Raw genomic sequence first — 16,522 nt, forward strand, 5'->3', positions numbered from 1 at the left:
TTTTTGTTTATACCCCTATATATCCCTAATCTTAGACCTGTCCATTTCCATTTACAATTATGGAATCACATTCTATCAACTTTTCTGGTGGTAGTTTATAAAAGTAAGTTTTTTTTAACAATTAACTTAACCTGCTTTAAGGACATATGGACAGCAAGGTCTCTAACACTTTCCAGAATTCAAGAAATGTGACTGCAAAGGAATGTAGTAATTGTTAAACACCAAAATAGTGCCACTACTTGTGGTGTACATTAGTTAGTCCAACCCAGGATAGACAGTTTTGCAGACCCACCACACTATTCAAGCCTTTACATTTTCTCTAAGATTTATTTTTCTCTATGAATTACTGAGACAGTAGTTATTTCCATCAACCTGTTCAGAAGTGTTATGACACACCCACCCACGTCTCTTGGCTCAATGTAGTGTAGGACACTACTATTACTTAATATATTTTCTAATCAACCTATTCAGTGATCTTATTACACACCACCAAAGCAAGTGGCACTTAAACCCAGGTCTCCTGGTCCAGGGCTGGGGACACTACCATTGCACCGTAAGAGACCCCTTCATACAGGCCCTATTTTTCTAATCAACCTATTCAGAGATGTCATTACACACTTATGGAATGAATGGGACTTGAACCCAGGCCTCCTAGTCCAGGAGTAGAGTCTCTAAGTCTGCGCCACAAGAGAGCCCTTCACATTGCCCTATTTTATTTCTTATTCATTGACAGGATGCAGGTGTCACAGGTCAGGCCTGTTTGTCCAGGGGCAGTTGAGACTCAACCACATTGCTGTGGTCTGGAGTCACATATAGACCAGACAAATGTAAAGTTGGCAGATTTTCCTCCCTGAAGTATATTAATGAACCAGATGGACTTTACAACAATTGACAACTTTTCATTTGTCATCACTAGATTCCTAATTCCAGATTTTTATTGAATTCAAATTCTAGTGATAATACCACTAGGTCATTGCCTCCCCAAGGAAAGCTGATGGACTGGAAACAGTGGAGACTCCATCACTGACATGGGCTGTAAAAGTCTCAGGTGATAACTTCCAGCTGGGCAGGCCACTGCCTGTTACCAAGGCAACTCATACTCAAGCTCTAGGAGATTAATTAGTGATTTCCTATGGACCTTGTTGGGATTATCACACTAGTAAGTGGTTTTCCCAAAGAGTAGAACTTGCATTCAACCCTATCAAACTGTACTGAATGGCAACAATAAAGACTTCAACATTTAGCCATGCTGTATAGTGTATAATAGTTTGATGTGCTATTACCACCATGTAGCAGTTCTGACAAATGAATGTATTCAATTCCTTATACTACCAATTCAATCAAGAATTGAGTATTTTATATTTTGAGATCTTAAAATTATTTTTATTGCAATTTCCAGCTCTTTTCATGAATGACTCCAGTAAGGCCCACTTGACGTCCAACAGTTTTATTAGTCCATTTTCTTTTTAAAAAAAAGAAAACAATTAACATTTTTTGCCAAAATATGGAAAGCTAGCTTAATCCGTATTAAAGCTTGGCAATCAAGAAGGTTCTGATTTAACTATGTTTGTTCCTTACAGCTGAGAAAATCGTGTTAAACAGCAGAAAATAAACATTATTATAAACTACAACTAGTAGTATTCTAAGACCAGTCACAGGAGAGAAATATTGCTAATACTAATATAATTGTGCAAGCACCATCAGCTTACATACTGACGCAATAACATGCAATGTGATGACAATAGTTACTGGGAATCAGGGTATAGCTTTCAAATATTTGACTTACTGATTACCATTCAGGCACAAACTAAGAAGCTCTCAAGTAAATTATGCCATGCCAAGTATTTAATAGTCTTCACCTTTTAAAAAAAGGTGTTCAGAATAACACTACTTTTATTGTATCCAAACCCTGTATAAAATCATATGAAACAAGGCAAAAATTTTGTACATCTTGCTGTATGGTGTTTCAGCTGTTTCACGTTTTTAAATTATTTTTCTGATATTAATGTCCTGGTGCTGACAGGCTTTTGTTCATGAACTGCTTCTTTATAAAACATGTCCACCACTAGAAAGACAAAAAGAAAATTAAGATTCTCTGTTCCATTCTCATTAGTTTAAAATCATATTATCTGCAACCATAAATTGCAATAGGGAAGAGTCAACCAGAGAACATGTTCTTCCCCTACAACCCTATTTTTAAAAAAATACAAATTTATGTTAAATAAACCATCCTCCTCTCGTAGGAGTAAACTGCAGGTGACTTCATTATTGCATAAATGATCCTCTAAAAAATTAAGCAAAACATGATATAACAATTCAGATTAGGTCAGTTTTCCTCACCCGAGATGAAACATCCATCATGTAAAAGTCTATAAATAATTTTATCTTTAATTCGTCATCTTAACATTCTCTAAATTTGTCTTTTAGTTTGGAGAAGGAAACAATGTCAGTACTGCTCCTTCTTTAATCCCATCAAGAACCATTCTTAAATGATGGAAGAAATATTCTGATTTCTGACAAGATTTGGAAACAATGTCAGTACTGCTCCTTCTTTAATCCCATCAAGAACCATTCTTAAATGATGGAAGAAATATTCTGATTTCTGACAAGATTTGGATTCCTGAGACAACTCAAAAATGGAGAACGTCCTCCAGATTCTCTGTGGATTGCAGTGTCATAAAAGTCCCTGAAATCCACAGTCTTAAAAAATTGTAGAAACCTATAGAAATTTCAATATTCTGATCTGCATCAAACTTCAGAAACATTTTATGCAAGCTTTATTTATAAGTGTATTAATACTCAGAATTTGAGCACTTTATATATCACCAATGGGGGGGGTGCATAGTGGCTCAGTGGTTAGCACTGCTGCCTCACAGCACTAGGGACCCAGTTTGATTCCAGGCTCGGGAAACTGTCTGTGTGGAGTCTGCACATTCTCCCCGTGTCTGCGTGGGTTTCCTCCGGGTGCTCTGGTTTATCCCACAGTCCAAAGATGTGCAGGTAAGGTGAATTGGCCATGCTGAATTGCCCACAGTGTTAGGTGTATTAGTCAGAGGGAAATTGGTCTGGGCGAGTTGCTGTACGGAGGGTCGGTGTGGACTTGTTGGGCCAAAGGGCCTGTTTCCATACTGTTGGGAATCTAATCTAATCTTACGTTCAATTCCAGTACTGTGCTTATTTAATTTCAGTACTACACTTTGTTTCACTTGGATGAGGGACCAGAAAAAAAAAGACATTAGAGAAAGAAAGCTTGGGCCAAACAATCTCCCAGTCAATGTCAGTAACCATTGATCCTCAAACAAATAACTAACTCTACCATCGACTATGTTTCTAGAAGGTGATGGTAGAAAATTGACAAAATACTGTGAACTGGTAAATACAATAGATTTTGAAAACAATGCAAATAACTTATGTTCTTTATGATTATTCAAAAAATAAAATGTTTATATTTAAACATAATGCAAAACCAAAAAGACGGAGTGGCAGCTAATACTAAATTTTTACCAAGGCAGTTATATCCAGGGGTTATAAAATTAAAACACTTTAATGACATGGCATGAACTAAGTTTGTAAAGTTTGAACCCACTTCCTGCATCTGTTGACAACATGAAAAGAAGAAATCTAATTTCTGAAAAAAACCTGTAAGACAATACAAATGTATCAGAGGGAGGTGGGGACATAGAGGTAATGTCACTGCACTAGTAATCTAGAATCCAGGCTAATGTTCTGAGGCTATGACAGATGGTGGGAAACTGGGAAAAAAGTCAAATGCTGATCATGTGACCTGTCGATTGTTGTAAAAATCCAACTGGTTCACTAATGTTCTTTAGGGAAGGAAATCTGCCATCCTTAAAAACAGAAATTACTGGAGAAACTCAATAGATCGGGACGCATCTGTGGAGAGAAAGCAGAGCTAGTGTTTCTAGTGACTCTTCTTCATAACTGACAGTAGCTAGGAAAAGAGGTATATATGCTGAACAATTCATGTGGGTGGGTGGGTGAGTGAGTTGGAAGGGGATGCTAAGCAGATAAATGGAAATAAAGTCCAGAAAGGAAATGCTGGAAAAGCAGGTCAGGCAGCATCAAAGGAACAGGAGAATCGATGTTTCAGGCATAAGCCCTTCTTCGGGAAATGAAGAATATAATGACAGGTTCTGGATTAGTGGTGCTGGAAGAGCACAGCAGTTCAGGCAGCATCCAAGGAGCAGCGAAATCGACGTTTCGGGCAAAAGCCCTTCATCAGGAATAAAGGCAGAGAGCCTGAAGCGTGGAGAGATAAGCTAGAGGAGGGTGGGGGTGGGGAGAAAGTAGCGTAGAGTACAATAGGTGAGTGGGGGAGGGGATGAAGGTGATAGGTCAGGGAGGAGAGGCTGGAGTGGATAGGTGGAAAAGGAGATAGGCAGGTAGGACAAGTCCGGACAAGTCTTGGGGACAGTGCTGAGCTGGAAGTTTGGAACTAGGGTGAGGTAGGGGTAGAGGAAATAAGGAAACTGTTGAAGCCACATTGATGCCCTGGGGTTGAAGTGTTCCGAGGCGGAAGATGAGGCGTTCTTCCTCCAGGCGTCTGGTGGTGAGGGAGCGATCTGGAGTGTTGAGGTAGGTGAAGGACGTAGAAGGTGGTGTTCAAATTCTAAAATTATTGATCTGCCATACTTACCTGGTCTGGCTATTATGTGACTCTTGAACCACAGCAAAGTAGTTTCATCTTAACTGCTGTCCAAGCAATTATTGATGAGCAATAAATGCTGCCTTAGCCAGTGATACCAATATCCCATGTATAAATTTTTAAAAGGTGATGCAGTAGGTTTACGAAGGTTAAGTCCCATTGGTAATTACACAAAAAAATCTTTGTTCTGCATCTAATCAGCCATCTTCTCACCAAATATAGTATATCCTCATCATCATAAAATCCAAGAGCAAAATTGTTCTCCAATGAGATGTTGAAAATGTCAGACTTTCCAAACAAAATGATTTAAAGAAAGAAACAGGAGCAGGAATAGATTATTTGGTCCCTCAAACCTACTCTGCCATTCAATAAGGTCATTGTTGATATGACTGTGACCTTGATTCCATTTTCCTATTGTTTCCCAGAACTCTAGACTCCCTTGTAGATCAAATGACAGCCTAATTTAGCCTCAAATATATTCAATCACCTAGCTACCACTGCTTGCTGGATTACAGAATTCCAAAAATTAATACCCCCTCAAGAGGAAGATTTATTTGTATCTTAAATGGGAGACCCATTTCTTGAAACTCTGCCTGTACTTCTAGATGCCCCACAATGAGGGAAAACCTCCTCTTTGGATTCATTATATTAAACCCCCTCAGAATCTCATGTTTCAATAAGATCATCACACATGCTGCTAAATTTCTATGAATGCAATCCCAACCTGCTCAATCTTTTCCCACAAGGTAGCCCTTTCATCAACCTATTGAACTTTCTCTCAGCTGCTTCTAATGCAAATGTCCAGAACTAGAGGGCATAGGTTTAGGGTGAAGGGGAAAGATATAAAAGAGACCTAAAGGGCAACTTTTTCACACAGAGGCTGGTACAGGTATGGCATGATCTGCCAGAGGTGGTGGTGGAGGCTGGTACAATTGCAACATTTAAAAGGCATTTGGATGGGTATATGAATAGGAAGGGTTTGGAGGGATATGGGCCAGGTGCTGACAGGTGGGACTAGATTACATTGGGATATCTGGTCAGCCTGGACGGGCTGGACTGAAGGGTCTGTTTCCATGCTGTACATTTCTATGACTCTAAATAGCTCTCTAATATATAAAGGGATCTAAACTGTGGTAGTGTGGTCTCACTACTTTATGGTATATTGTAGCATTTATTATAGATAAAAATACAAAACTTAAATTTATCACATACTTGGTAATATTTAGTAATGTTAAAGAGAAATTACTCCAAATTTCCCAATGGTTATTTAAAACTACTTGACTTGCGTCAGACAAGGTGTTTAACATCTGTTTCGGAAAGGGCTTAACTTGAGTACTGCTTGTATTCAGGAAACAGAAGACTCCTGTTTAAAAATAAACCATTAAGTCACCAGAGAAATCATTTACCATGTCATGTCACACAATAACTGCCAAAAAAAACCAATTCTATAAATATTTTTCAAAAAAAAGTAAAATATCGAAGCAAATTTAATGTTTAGTAGAACACATAGGTCGTGCGATTTAATAAATAGCTGAGAGTAAGTGAAGCTAGAAAATAAAAGTTACTTTTTAAGGTTAAGTTTGATACATTATTCATGGTAGATGATTTTGAAAAAAAAGTGCTTATAAATTAATTTGGATTTAGGAAGCACAGTAATATTAGATGAAACTATGATCCGGTCTAAAACCACTTTGTCTTATTGCTTCCCATCACTGACAGGCACCATAGGATATGGCTCATTTCATTAATATGCAGTTTAAATTGATTGAATCAGCCATTTTGATTTAGTGGCAGCCTCTTTCTAAGATAGCACGTATAAATATGTGTCCTGTTGGCACTGAATAAATACAATATCACTCTAATGGACCAAACCAAAAGGAGTCCTGTATTTTATTACCATAGGAGGTCTTGTGGTTTGTCCCTGCCTAAGTCTGAATTTCGGTTTTCAAGTCCCACTCCAAAACTTGATGGTTAAGGCAAGTGCATTCATAACTTGGCTAAACAGTTTGAGTATCAATTTGGAATTCCTTCCAAAAATACCAATAGTAAATGGTAAGAGGAGTGATTTTTTTTTGGTCAGTCATTTGGCAGCAAGTGATTAAACACTCTATCATCACTATCCATAGTTTCAGACAAGAACATGTACATAAAAGTGTATATTGCCACAGTAATTCGGACTTCTTCGGGGGCAGTTAACTGCACAGCCAATGTGGTTCAAGTTGGTCCCAATAGTACTGAATTCATTCCCAATTCCAGCTCAGGTGGTCCTTTGCCTCCTTCTAGTGGAGGTTGCAGTACAGCGTCAACTGACTTGTCTTTGGGCTGAGAACTCAACAAGAATATGTCAAAAAAAAAGTCCAGGCAGAAGAAAACCATTGGTCTATTTAGCCTACTCTCAAAAACTTCCCAGCAGTGCCCTGGAACACAGTCCTGTCCTAGATGTAAGTTTGCTCACTGAGCTAGAAGGTTCCCTTTCAGACGTTTCATCACCATACTAGGTAACATCATCAGAGGGGCTCCGGTGAAGCACTGGTGGTATGGCCCGCTTTTTATTTCTTTTCATTTCTGCAGTCCCATCCTATATCCCAGTAGGATTCTAACACACCTTTTAAAACCAACAGCTGTGGTTAACTTTTTTTTGGTGGCAGTTAATTTACTGCTTTAATCTTTTAGGCAAGCAGCAAATATAAATGACAGTTATAATTTAAAGTCCAAAATACAGCTGCTTACCTTGCTGGGTTTGTCAGTCTGTTGATCAAATACTTTTTCACAAAGTCTCAGTCCAGTCTCTTGCCTGATCTGCTGCAAATAACCCCTCATCATCTCTGAAAAAGTAACCAGAATACACATGATCATGAACAATCAATTCTCTAGACACACATTATAAATAACAATCAACTACCAAATCTCAATGTAAAGTACACTAGACATTTCAGCTTTGTTCAAGGTAAAACAGTTAAAATTCCTGAATCCTTCAAAAGTTAGAAGTAAAATATTTATTTTATGCAAAATTAGATCACATGCAAGGATGTGCAGTTAATCCACAAAATATAATGTTCACTTATATTTTGTGTAAAAAGTGAGTCACATCACACTGGACTACCAGCGTATATATCACATAATGGAGGGATTCAGGTTTAACCTTCTTCATTGACACTGAGCTCCTAGCCACACAATTGCAGTGATTATCAGAAAGGAGTGAGAGAAAATTTCCAACAGGAATATTTACAAGCCCCTATGCCTACATCTCTCTCGTTAATTTCAGACCTTCTCTGGTAAATTTCTAGAAGCAGTGAAAGGGTCTTTTTCTCAGAGGTAGTGTACAACTTGAATTGACTAAAAGCATAAATCGAGAAATTAAAAGGAGGATTCTGAACCATAAAGCTAAATTTTAATTTCAGTATTTTTCAATCATCATGTGGAACTAAGCTTAAATCAGTATAAAATTTACTTGTGACTGAGGCATGGCAAGCATTCTGCAATTTGTTTTTAAAATAAAAATATTAGTAGAAAAACTGACTAAATAAGTTTTTTCTTCCTTTAATAATAGATTATTTGATTGGAACGATGCTGCTTCCTCATACCATCTTCCTGCTTGTGTCCTGGCTTTGCATACATGGCATTAAGAGGAAAGCCTGGTTCTCCAGGAATGGGAAAGTTAGTTATCCCCAAGGTGTACATTTCCTTTTCTCCTTGATTTTTGGAATTGCACTGTATAAAATAGAAAAAATGAAAAGCTTGGTCACATTCCAAAATAATCCTGAAATATAAAAGGGATGAAATGCATGCTATTTTATGAAAAAAAAACACTATTAGCTCACAATTCACCACATGTGCAAAATACTGCAGCAGCCTCACTTAATAAGGGCTGCTTCTATTTTTCTACCATATTTGTAAAAACTTTTCATGCAAATGTTTAATGCAGCAGAAACATTCTAACCACCATTCCACCTCAATGAACTAACTTCCTGACTCCAGCTATAAAGCAAAGTCTTCAGATCACATATCTGCTGGGCGGAACTGGCTGGAGTAGCACCATAATAGTTTGAAGCTAGTCTGCCTGTCAAACTTCAAGGCTGACAAAGCAAGGCAAGCGAAAGTTAAAGTGATATTTTATAAAACAGTACTTTTTCTTACCTTTTGTAATCTTTTGAGGCACTCAGTAATATAAAGAGTGATATAAATCAAGGTTCTGTCAGCTTCATTCTACAAAAATGAACAGCTCGTTAGTTGAATATCTGACCTTGAAATGTTGGAACACATGAACCATTCCATTATTCAATTAGAGCATGGCTTAACTCAGTCATAAAGTCATACAGCACAGAGATAGACCCTCTGTCCAACTAATCCATGCTGACCGAGTTTCACAAACTAAACTAGTCCTACTTGCCTCCATTTGGCCCATATTTCTCTAAACCTTTCCTATTCATGTGCCTGTCCAAATGTCTTTTAAATGTTGTAATTGCACTTTCATCAACTACTTCCTTTGGCAGTTCATTCCACATATTAACCACTCTTAAAAAAGTTGACCCTCAGGTCCCTTTTAAATCTTTCTGCTCTCACCTTAAAAATTGCCCCTAGATTTGAACTCCCCCATCTCGGGAAACGATCTTTGCTATTCACCTTATCTATACCCCTCCTGATTTTTAAATAATTAACCATCTTGTTTCCACAACCCTTAATGTCTGCTCAGCAAAAAAATACAATCCATCCTTCACAATTTTGATACATTTAGCCTTTACAGCATTTTGGTGGAATAGTTTAGAATTCTATGAACAATTCTAATTTTAAAAATAACTCCCATTAAAGCATAAGCAATTAGTACAAGTAAAAGTTTTGAGTATCTTTTCATTTGTTCATGCAAAGTGGATGTTGCTGGGTAGGTCAGCATTTAGAAGACCCTGATGGGAGTTATGCATGGGCCTCCTAGCAGTAGTCAGCAGAAAAAAAAGGCATTAAGAAAGGCACTATTACAATAATTATGAGGGACTTCAATATGTAGGCAAACTTGGAAAATTAGGTTGATAGCATATCCCAAGAAAAAGAATTCATGGCATGTCTACTAGATTACATTTTGGAGCAACTTGTGGTAGAGCCCACTAGGGAACAGGAAATTGTGGATTTACTGGTGTAATGAGGCAGACTTGATTAGGGAGCTTTTGGTGAAAGAACCCCTTGGGAACAGTGAACACAATATGATACAATATACCCTGCAATTTGAGGGAGAAGCTGGAATCAGATGTAATGGTATTAGCAGTTGAGTAAAGCCAACTACAAAGATATAAGGAGAACCTAACAAGAAAGACATTAGAACAGCAATGACAATAGATTCTGGGGATAATTCAGGAGACACAGCAGAAATTCATCCCAAGGAAAAAGAAACACTAAGGGAAGGACGAGGCAGCCATGGCCGACAAGGGATGTCAGGGACAGGATAAAAGCAAAAGAGAAAGCATACAATATGGTGAAGATTAATGGGAAGCCTTTAAAAACCAGAGGACAACCGAAAAAGCAATAAAGTGAATGATGATGAAATAGGAGGATAAGCTGGCTAATAACATAAAAAGATTGCAAACTTTTTTCAAGATATCTAAAAAGGTAAGAGAGGCAAGAATGGACATTGAACTGCTGCAAAATGAGAGAGACATAGTAATCTAGAATAAAGAATTGACAGAGAAACTGAACAGGTACTTTGCATCTGTTTTCACAGTGGAAACCACCAGCAACGTACAAGAACTTCACGGGAATCAAGGGGCAGAGGTGAGTGCAGTGGCCATCGCTAAGGAGAATATGCTACAAAAATTGAAAGGCAGATAAATCACCCAAACCAGATGGACTCTAAGCCATGCGTCTGAAGGAGCTAGCTGAGGAGACTGTGGAGGCATTGCTGGTACCTTTTAGGAATCACTGGAGTCAGGGAGGGTCCTGGAGAACTGAAAACTGGTTAACATTACACCCGATTAAAAAGGCACGGAGGCAGAAGACGAGAAATTATAGGCCAGTTAGCCTGACCTCACTCATTGGTAAGATTTAAGAGTCTATTGTTCAGGATGAGATTGCGGAGTACCTGGAAGTTCATGGTAAAATAGGGCTGAGTCAGCACAGCTTCGTCACGAGGTCATACCTGACAAATTTGCAAGAATTCTTTGAGGAGGTAACAAGCAAGTTAGAGAAAAGATAGCCAGTGGGCATGATCTATTTGGATTTCCAGAAGGCCTTTGACAAGGTGCTGCACAAGAAGCTGCTAAATGAGTCCATGGTGTTAGGGGCAAGATATTGGCATGGATAGAGGTATAGGTGACTGGCATAAGGCAGTGAGGGGAGGAAAAGGTCTTTTTCAGGATGGCAGCCGGTGATTAGTGGAGTTCCACAGGCTCTGTGTTTGAACCACAACTATTCATGTTATACATTGTTGTTTAGTGTTCACTATTAGAGTTAAGATAATAAATTGTTATTTTTCTTTAAGTAGTGGAATTTAGGAGTTCTCCATCACTCTATAGTTAACAGATTGCGAGGAGAGGTGAGGCAAGCTTTTCTGGGTGTTTGGTTTAATTATCAGAGGAATTTGCCTTCATGTTGTAACGCTTGGGTACAGTGGACAGGGAGAAGATGTTTCCAGTCATAGTAGAGACTAATCCAAGGGCACAGCCTCAGGGTGAAGAGAAAACCCTTTAAAACTAAGATGAAGAGGATTTTTTTCAGTCAGATGCTGGCGAACCAGTAGAACTCATTGCTACACAAGGCTATGGAGGCCAAGTCTTTGTGCGTCTTTAAGACAGAGATAGATAGGTTAAGATTAGATTAGATTCCCTACAGTGCGAACAGGCCCTTTGGACTGTGGAAGGAAACCGGAGCACCCAGAGGAAACTGATGCAGACATGGGGAGAATGTACAAACTCCACACAGACAGTCACCCAGCTTTCTTTGTAAAAAGAGGATCAAGGATTGAGAAGCATGTCAGCCGTGACCAAATGGCCTAATTCTACTCCTATTGCTTATTGCCCATTCTTAACTGCCCTGGAGAGTGATGGTGAATGATGTTTTTTTGAAAAACTGCAGTCCATTGGTTGTGGCATATCCACAGTACTGTACTACTAAAGTATTTTTAATATGAAAATACATAAGAATGCAAAACAGACAATGTCTGCTAGCCATGTGCCCATGATGACTTATCAGTATCTAAAAGAGTAAGATTTTTTGTAGCATTTAATAATTAAGGTCTAGTTCTTACACGAAATAAGGAATTATTTGTTCCACCATATTAGTTTTATATTTTATACTTAACAGGCTTGTTATCTATGTATCCTTGTGAAAACTTCTCTTTTTTTGATCCCTACTGAAGTAGGAGGAAAGTGGAGAATTTGCTTTCACTCAGTAATGATGCAACATATGGATCAATTAGTAAAAGGCGCACAAAAATCCACATCAAGTCTCCTTCTGACCTTCTGGCTCATTAAGACATGTTAAGATACTTGGACATCATGGCTGATGTCAAAAATAGGTCTAAACATATGTACCACAATTTCTGTGCCAGTGATCTCTGTGTAACATTATATAATGCATTATTTCCTCTAATACATAACAACTTACTCCTATATTTTATTCACAAAGAATCTTTAAAATTGACAAATCAAAAAACAAACTTACCTTTATTTCATAGTTTTTGAAGAAAACATTTGCCTTAAAATAGTAGATTGCTTCATCAATGACATCAGTGTCTTTGGCTGGAAAAGATAATTATTGATAATCAAATCTTAAATCCTTAAGCATAACAACAAATTAACAATTTGATTTCATTCTTCCATCAGGAGATGGAGTTAGAGCCATAGAGGTCGATAATACTGAAAAATGTCCTTGGGTCCATTAGGTCAAAAAGCACCACCACCTACCTATTCTAATCATGTTTTCTAGCTTCTGGTTTATTGTCTTGAATATCTTAGCATTGTAAGTACACATCTAAATACCTCTTAAATATTATGAAGTTTCCTGCCTTTACCACCCTTACTGGTAATGAGCTCCAGATTCCATCCACCTTCTGGATCAAAATATTTTTCTCTCTCATTCCCTCTTAACTTACTCTCTCTTATATATTAAATTTACACCCTCATTTCCACCAAGGGGAAAAGTTCATTCCTTGATTAAACTCCAAACTTGATCAATCCCTCGCCAATTAACTCTTCTTTCTACAGGCAGCAATGTTCCAAACAAAGAAGCATCTCCGCTTGGAGAACTCTCCGCATGAACTATGATGCATGGTCTGGTTTCTGGAGCCAATCATGCCCTATCAGTCCAACATGTGTCTTTGTGTTGTTAACTGTTGAAAACTTATATTACTTTTGACTTAGAATGTCAAATCATACTTAGTGGCTGATATAGATACTCTTTCTTGGGCCATCAGGTGAACAGTACAAAAAAAGCCCTTAAGCTAACTTTTCACCTCTCTCCACATGACTAACCCAAGAAAACATAAGGACTGCAGACATGTAGAAGCACCACCACCTGTAAACTTCCCTCCAACACACACAACTTTCTCATTGGAAATATTTCACTGACCCTTCATTGCTACTGGGTCAAATCTCGGAACTCCCTTCCTAATAGCATAACCTTATGTACTGTGGTGGTACAGGAAGGCAGTTCAGCAGTATCTTCTCAAGGGCACCTAAGGATGGGTCATAAATGCTAGCCTAGTCATCAACACTCACATTCCATGAAAATTTATTTAAATCTATCTTGCTAGTAACATTAGAAAATACAGTTGCACTTTCCCTCAATACCATTCTCTCAAGTTTTCTCCACCCAGGAAAAAAGTGGGAGAAACATTTTCCCTTAATAGATGGGTCAACAACTAGGAAGTAGAGTTTTAAGGCAAGGAGCAGGAGGTTTAAAGGGGATTTGAAAAATTTCCCTCCTCCGCCAAGAGGGTTGTGTCTAGAACTCATTGCCTGAAAGGGTAGCAGAGACAGGAACCCTCAAGTCTTTCACAAACTATGTATATGTGCACTTGAAAATTAGAATAAATGTTTGATTCACGTGGATATGATGGGCCTAAGGGCCTCTTTCCATGTTATAAAAACTCAATGACAGTATAACCTACGTCAATATGTCAACCAACTGCACTCTTAAATACAAGTACCAGGCCAAAAAATGACAAAAGGTGACATTATAGTTTCTAAAAACATAACTTTTTAAATTTTCAGCATTTCTCCAAAAATCAACAAGAAATCCAGCTGTGGCAAACTGCTTCTGACAAGCAAATTTTATAAATGGAATAATAGACACATTCTTTGTATATTTGGTACTTAAATCATAACAAGAGCAGAATATATTTAACCTTAGAGAGCCCTTTACTCTCTTACTGAATGACGGCAGATAATGATAAATAAGTATACCCACAAACATTGTCCTAGGCAGTAATTTCTATCACAACCATGCTGCTGAATGGAAATGTGTCCATTTGTAAACTAATGTGTATTTCCTCCCTAGCACCAGGACATTTTTGAAAGATCTTTCTACAATTATTAACTTGTTTGATTTACAAAGCTAATACTTATGCTGCTACGCACAACTGTACAAACTGAAACAGCTACTCCATAATTTATTTTTTACAAAAATCAATCTCAAAACTTACTTTCTTTGGGAGCGGGTCCTTTAAATTGGGTCTTAAGTGGCAATAATGCCATGTTTCCAATCAGTTTTACATCACTATCCATAAGGGTTGAATGATAAGCCTGAGGGGGGAAAAGAAGTAGAGTCATGGAGAGATGTACAGCACAGAAACAGACCCTTCGGTCCAACTTGTTCGTGCCAACCAGCTAGCCCAACACAAACTAGTCCCACCTGCCAGCACCCAGCCCATATCCCTCCCAAACCCTTCCTATTCATATACCCATCCAGAAGCCTTTTAAATGTTGCAATTGTACCTGCCTCCACCACTTACCCAGCAGCTCATTCCATACACGTACCACCCTCTGCATGAAAAAGTTGCCCCTTAGATCTCTCTGATATCTTTCCCCTCTCAACCCAAACCTATGCCTTCTATAATTCTGAACTCCCCCACCCCAGGGATAGACCTTGTCTATCTATCCTGTCCATGCCCCTCATGATTTTATAAATCTCGATAAGGTCACCCCTCAGTCTCTGACGCTCCAGGGAAAACAGCCCCAGCATATTCAACCTCTCCCAAAAGTTCAAATCCTCCAATCCTGGCAACATCCTTGTGAATCTTTTCTGAACCTTTTCAAGTTTCACACATCTTTCCAGTAGGAAGGAGACCAGAACTGCATGTAATATTCCAACAGAGGCCCAAGCAATGTCCTGTACAGCCACTACATGACCTCCCAATTCTTGTACTCAATACTCTGACCAATAAAGGAAAACATACCAAACGCCTTCTTCACTATCCTATCTACCAACGACTCCACTTTCAAGGAGTTATGAACCTGCACTCCAAGGTCTCTTTGTTCAGCGACACTCCCGAGGACCTTACCATTAAGTGTACAAGTCCTGCTAAGATTTGCTTTCCCAAAACCCAGCACCTCACATTTATCTAAATTAAACTCCATCTGCCACTTCTCAGCCCATCTGATCAAGATCCCATTGTAATCTGTGATAACCTTCTTTGCTGTCCACTACACCTCCAATTTTACTGTCATCTGCAAACTTACTAACTATACCTCTTATGCTCACATCCAAATCATTTATATAAATGATGAAAAGTAGTGGACCCAGCACTGATCTTTGTGGCACTCCACTGGTCACAGACCTCCAGTCTGGAAAAACAACCCTCCACCACCACCACCCTCTGTCTTCTACCTTTGAGCCAGTTCTGTATCCAAAATGGCTAGTTCTCCCTGTATTCCGTGAGATCTAATCTTGCTAACCAGTGTCCCATGGGAAACCTTGTCAAATGCCTTACTGAAGTCCATATAGATCATGTCTACTGCTCTGCCCTCACCAATCCTCTCTGTTATTTCTTCAAAAAACACAATCAAGTTTGTGAGACATGATTTCCTATGCACAAAGCCATGTTGATTATCCCTAATCAGTCCTTGCCTTTCCAAATACACGTACGTCCTGTCTCTCAGGATTCCCTCCAACAACTTGCCCACCACCGACGTCAGGCTCACCGGTCTATAGTTCCCTGGCTTGTCCTTACCACCCTTCTTAAACAGTGGCACCACGTTAACCAACCTCCAGTCTTCCGGCACCTCACCTGTGACTATTGATGATACAAATATCTCAGCAAGGGGCTCAGCAATCACTTCCTTAGCTTCCACAAGTGTTGTAGGGTACACCTGATCAGGTCCTGGGGATTTATCCATTTTTATGCATTTCAGCACATTTAGAAATATTGTCCTTCTCTAGCATTCAGTCTTAACTGGCATTTACTGTCAAAAATAATCCACATTTTATTTGTAGATGGTTAAGGTCAACACTTCAGACCACAACTTCCAGCAAAGTGGATGCACTCAGTGAAGGATAGCATTTGATAACATCCTAAAACTAAAGTATTTCACTTTATAAAGCTAAAAGGTGTCAAAATTCATAGCACTATCAAAATAATCTTGCTTAGGCCCAAATGGCCTACTTCCTGATTTTTCACATCTTTAATTTTCGGTTCACTTCATAACATCCCTTCAGCAACAATTTAGAATGCTTCGACGCACGAAGGTTTGGCGGGGGTGGGAGGGGGAATAAAGACATTCCAGAAACTTACCGGCATTTTACAACCTGCAACCGAACAAGCGCCGAGGATAATTTAGTTCTGCTTCCGGCACTCTCAGCACTTCCGCCAGTCCCACCCTGTCGGCGGCGTGCGCGGCGTCGAGCGGCCGCCCGGGGACGAGCGCGGCCTCG

The 16,522-nt window shown here is 38.9% G+C and overlaps 1 protein-coding gene across 1 annotated transcript; it reads right to left on the reverse strand.

Annotated features, from left to right (window-relative positions):
- Positions 1 to 1,431: 1,431 nt before the first annotated feature.
- Positions 1,432 to 16,522, reverse strand: arpc3 (actin related protein 2/3 complex, subunit 3). Its single transcript, XM_072587499.1, has 7 exons — positions 16,383 to 16,522; positions 14,295 to 14,394; positions 12,314 to 12,390; positions 8,804 to 8,872; positions 8,251 to 8,377; positions 7,397 to 7,491; positions 1,432 to 2,065 (listed from the first exon to the last, which is right to left on the reverse strand). Exons 1-7 carry the CDS (start codon positions 16,386 to 16,388, stop codon positions 2,003 to 2,005), a joined length of 537 nt encoding a protein of 178 aa, XP_072443600.1. The 5' UTR covers positions 16,389 to 16,522; the 3' UTR covers positions 1,432 to 2,002.

This window comes from Chiloscyllium punctatum, chromosome 17, assembly GCF_047496795.1.
Source record: "Chiloscyllium punctatum isolate Juve2018m chromosome 17, sChiPun1.3, whole genome shotgun sequence".
NCBI lineage: Eukaryota > Metazoa > Chordata > Chondrichthyes > Orectolobiformes > Hemiscylliidae > Chiloscyllium > Chiloscyllium punctatum.

Bases quoted from the DNA above. Each gene is read 5' to 3' on its own strand.
- arpc3 (XM_072587499.1), bottom strand. The intron at 7,492-8,250 runs GTATGAGGAAGC...TTACTTTTTCAG, and splicing joins AGGACACAAGCAGGAAGATG to AGATGATGAGGGGTTATTTG. The intron at 2,066-7,396 runs GTAAGCAGCTGT...TTGTCTTTCTAG, and splicing joins AGACTGACAAACCCAGCAAG to TGGTGGACATGTTTTATAAA.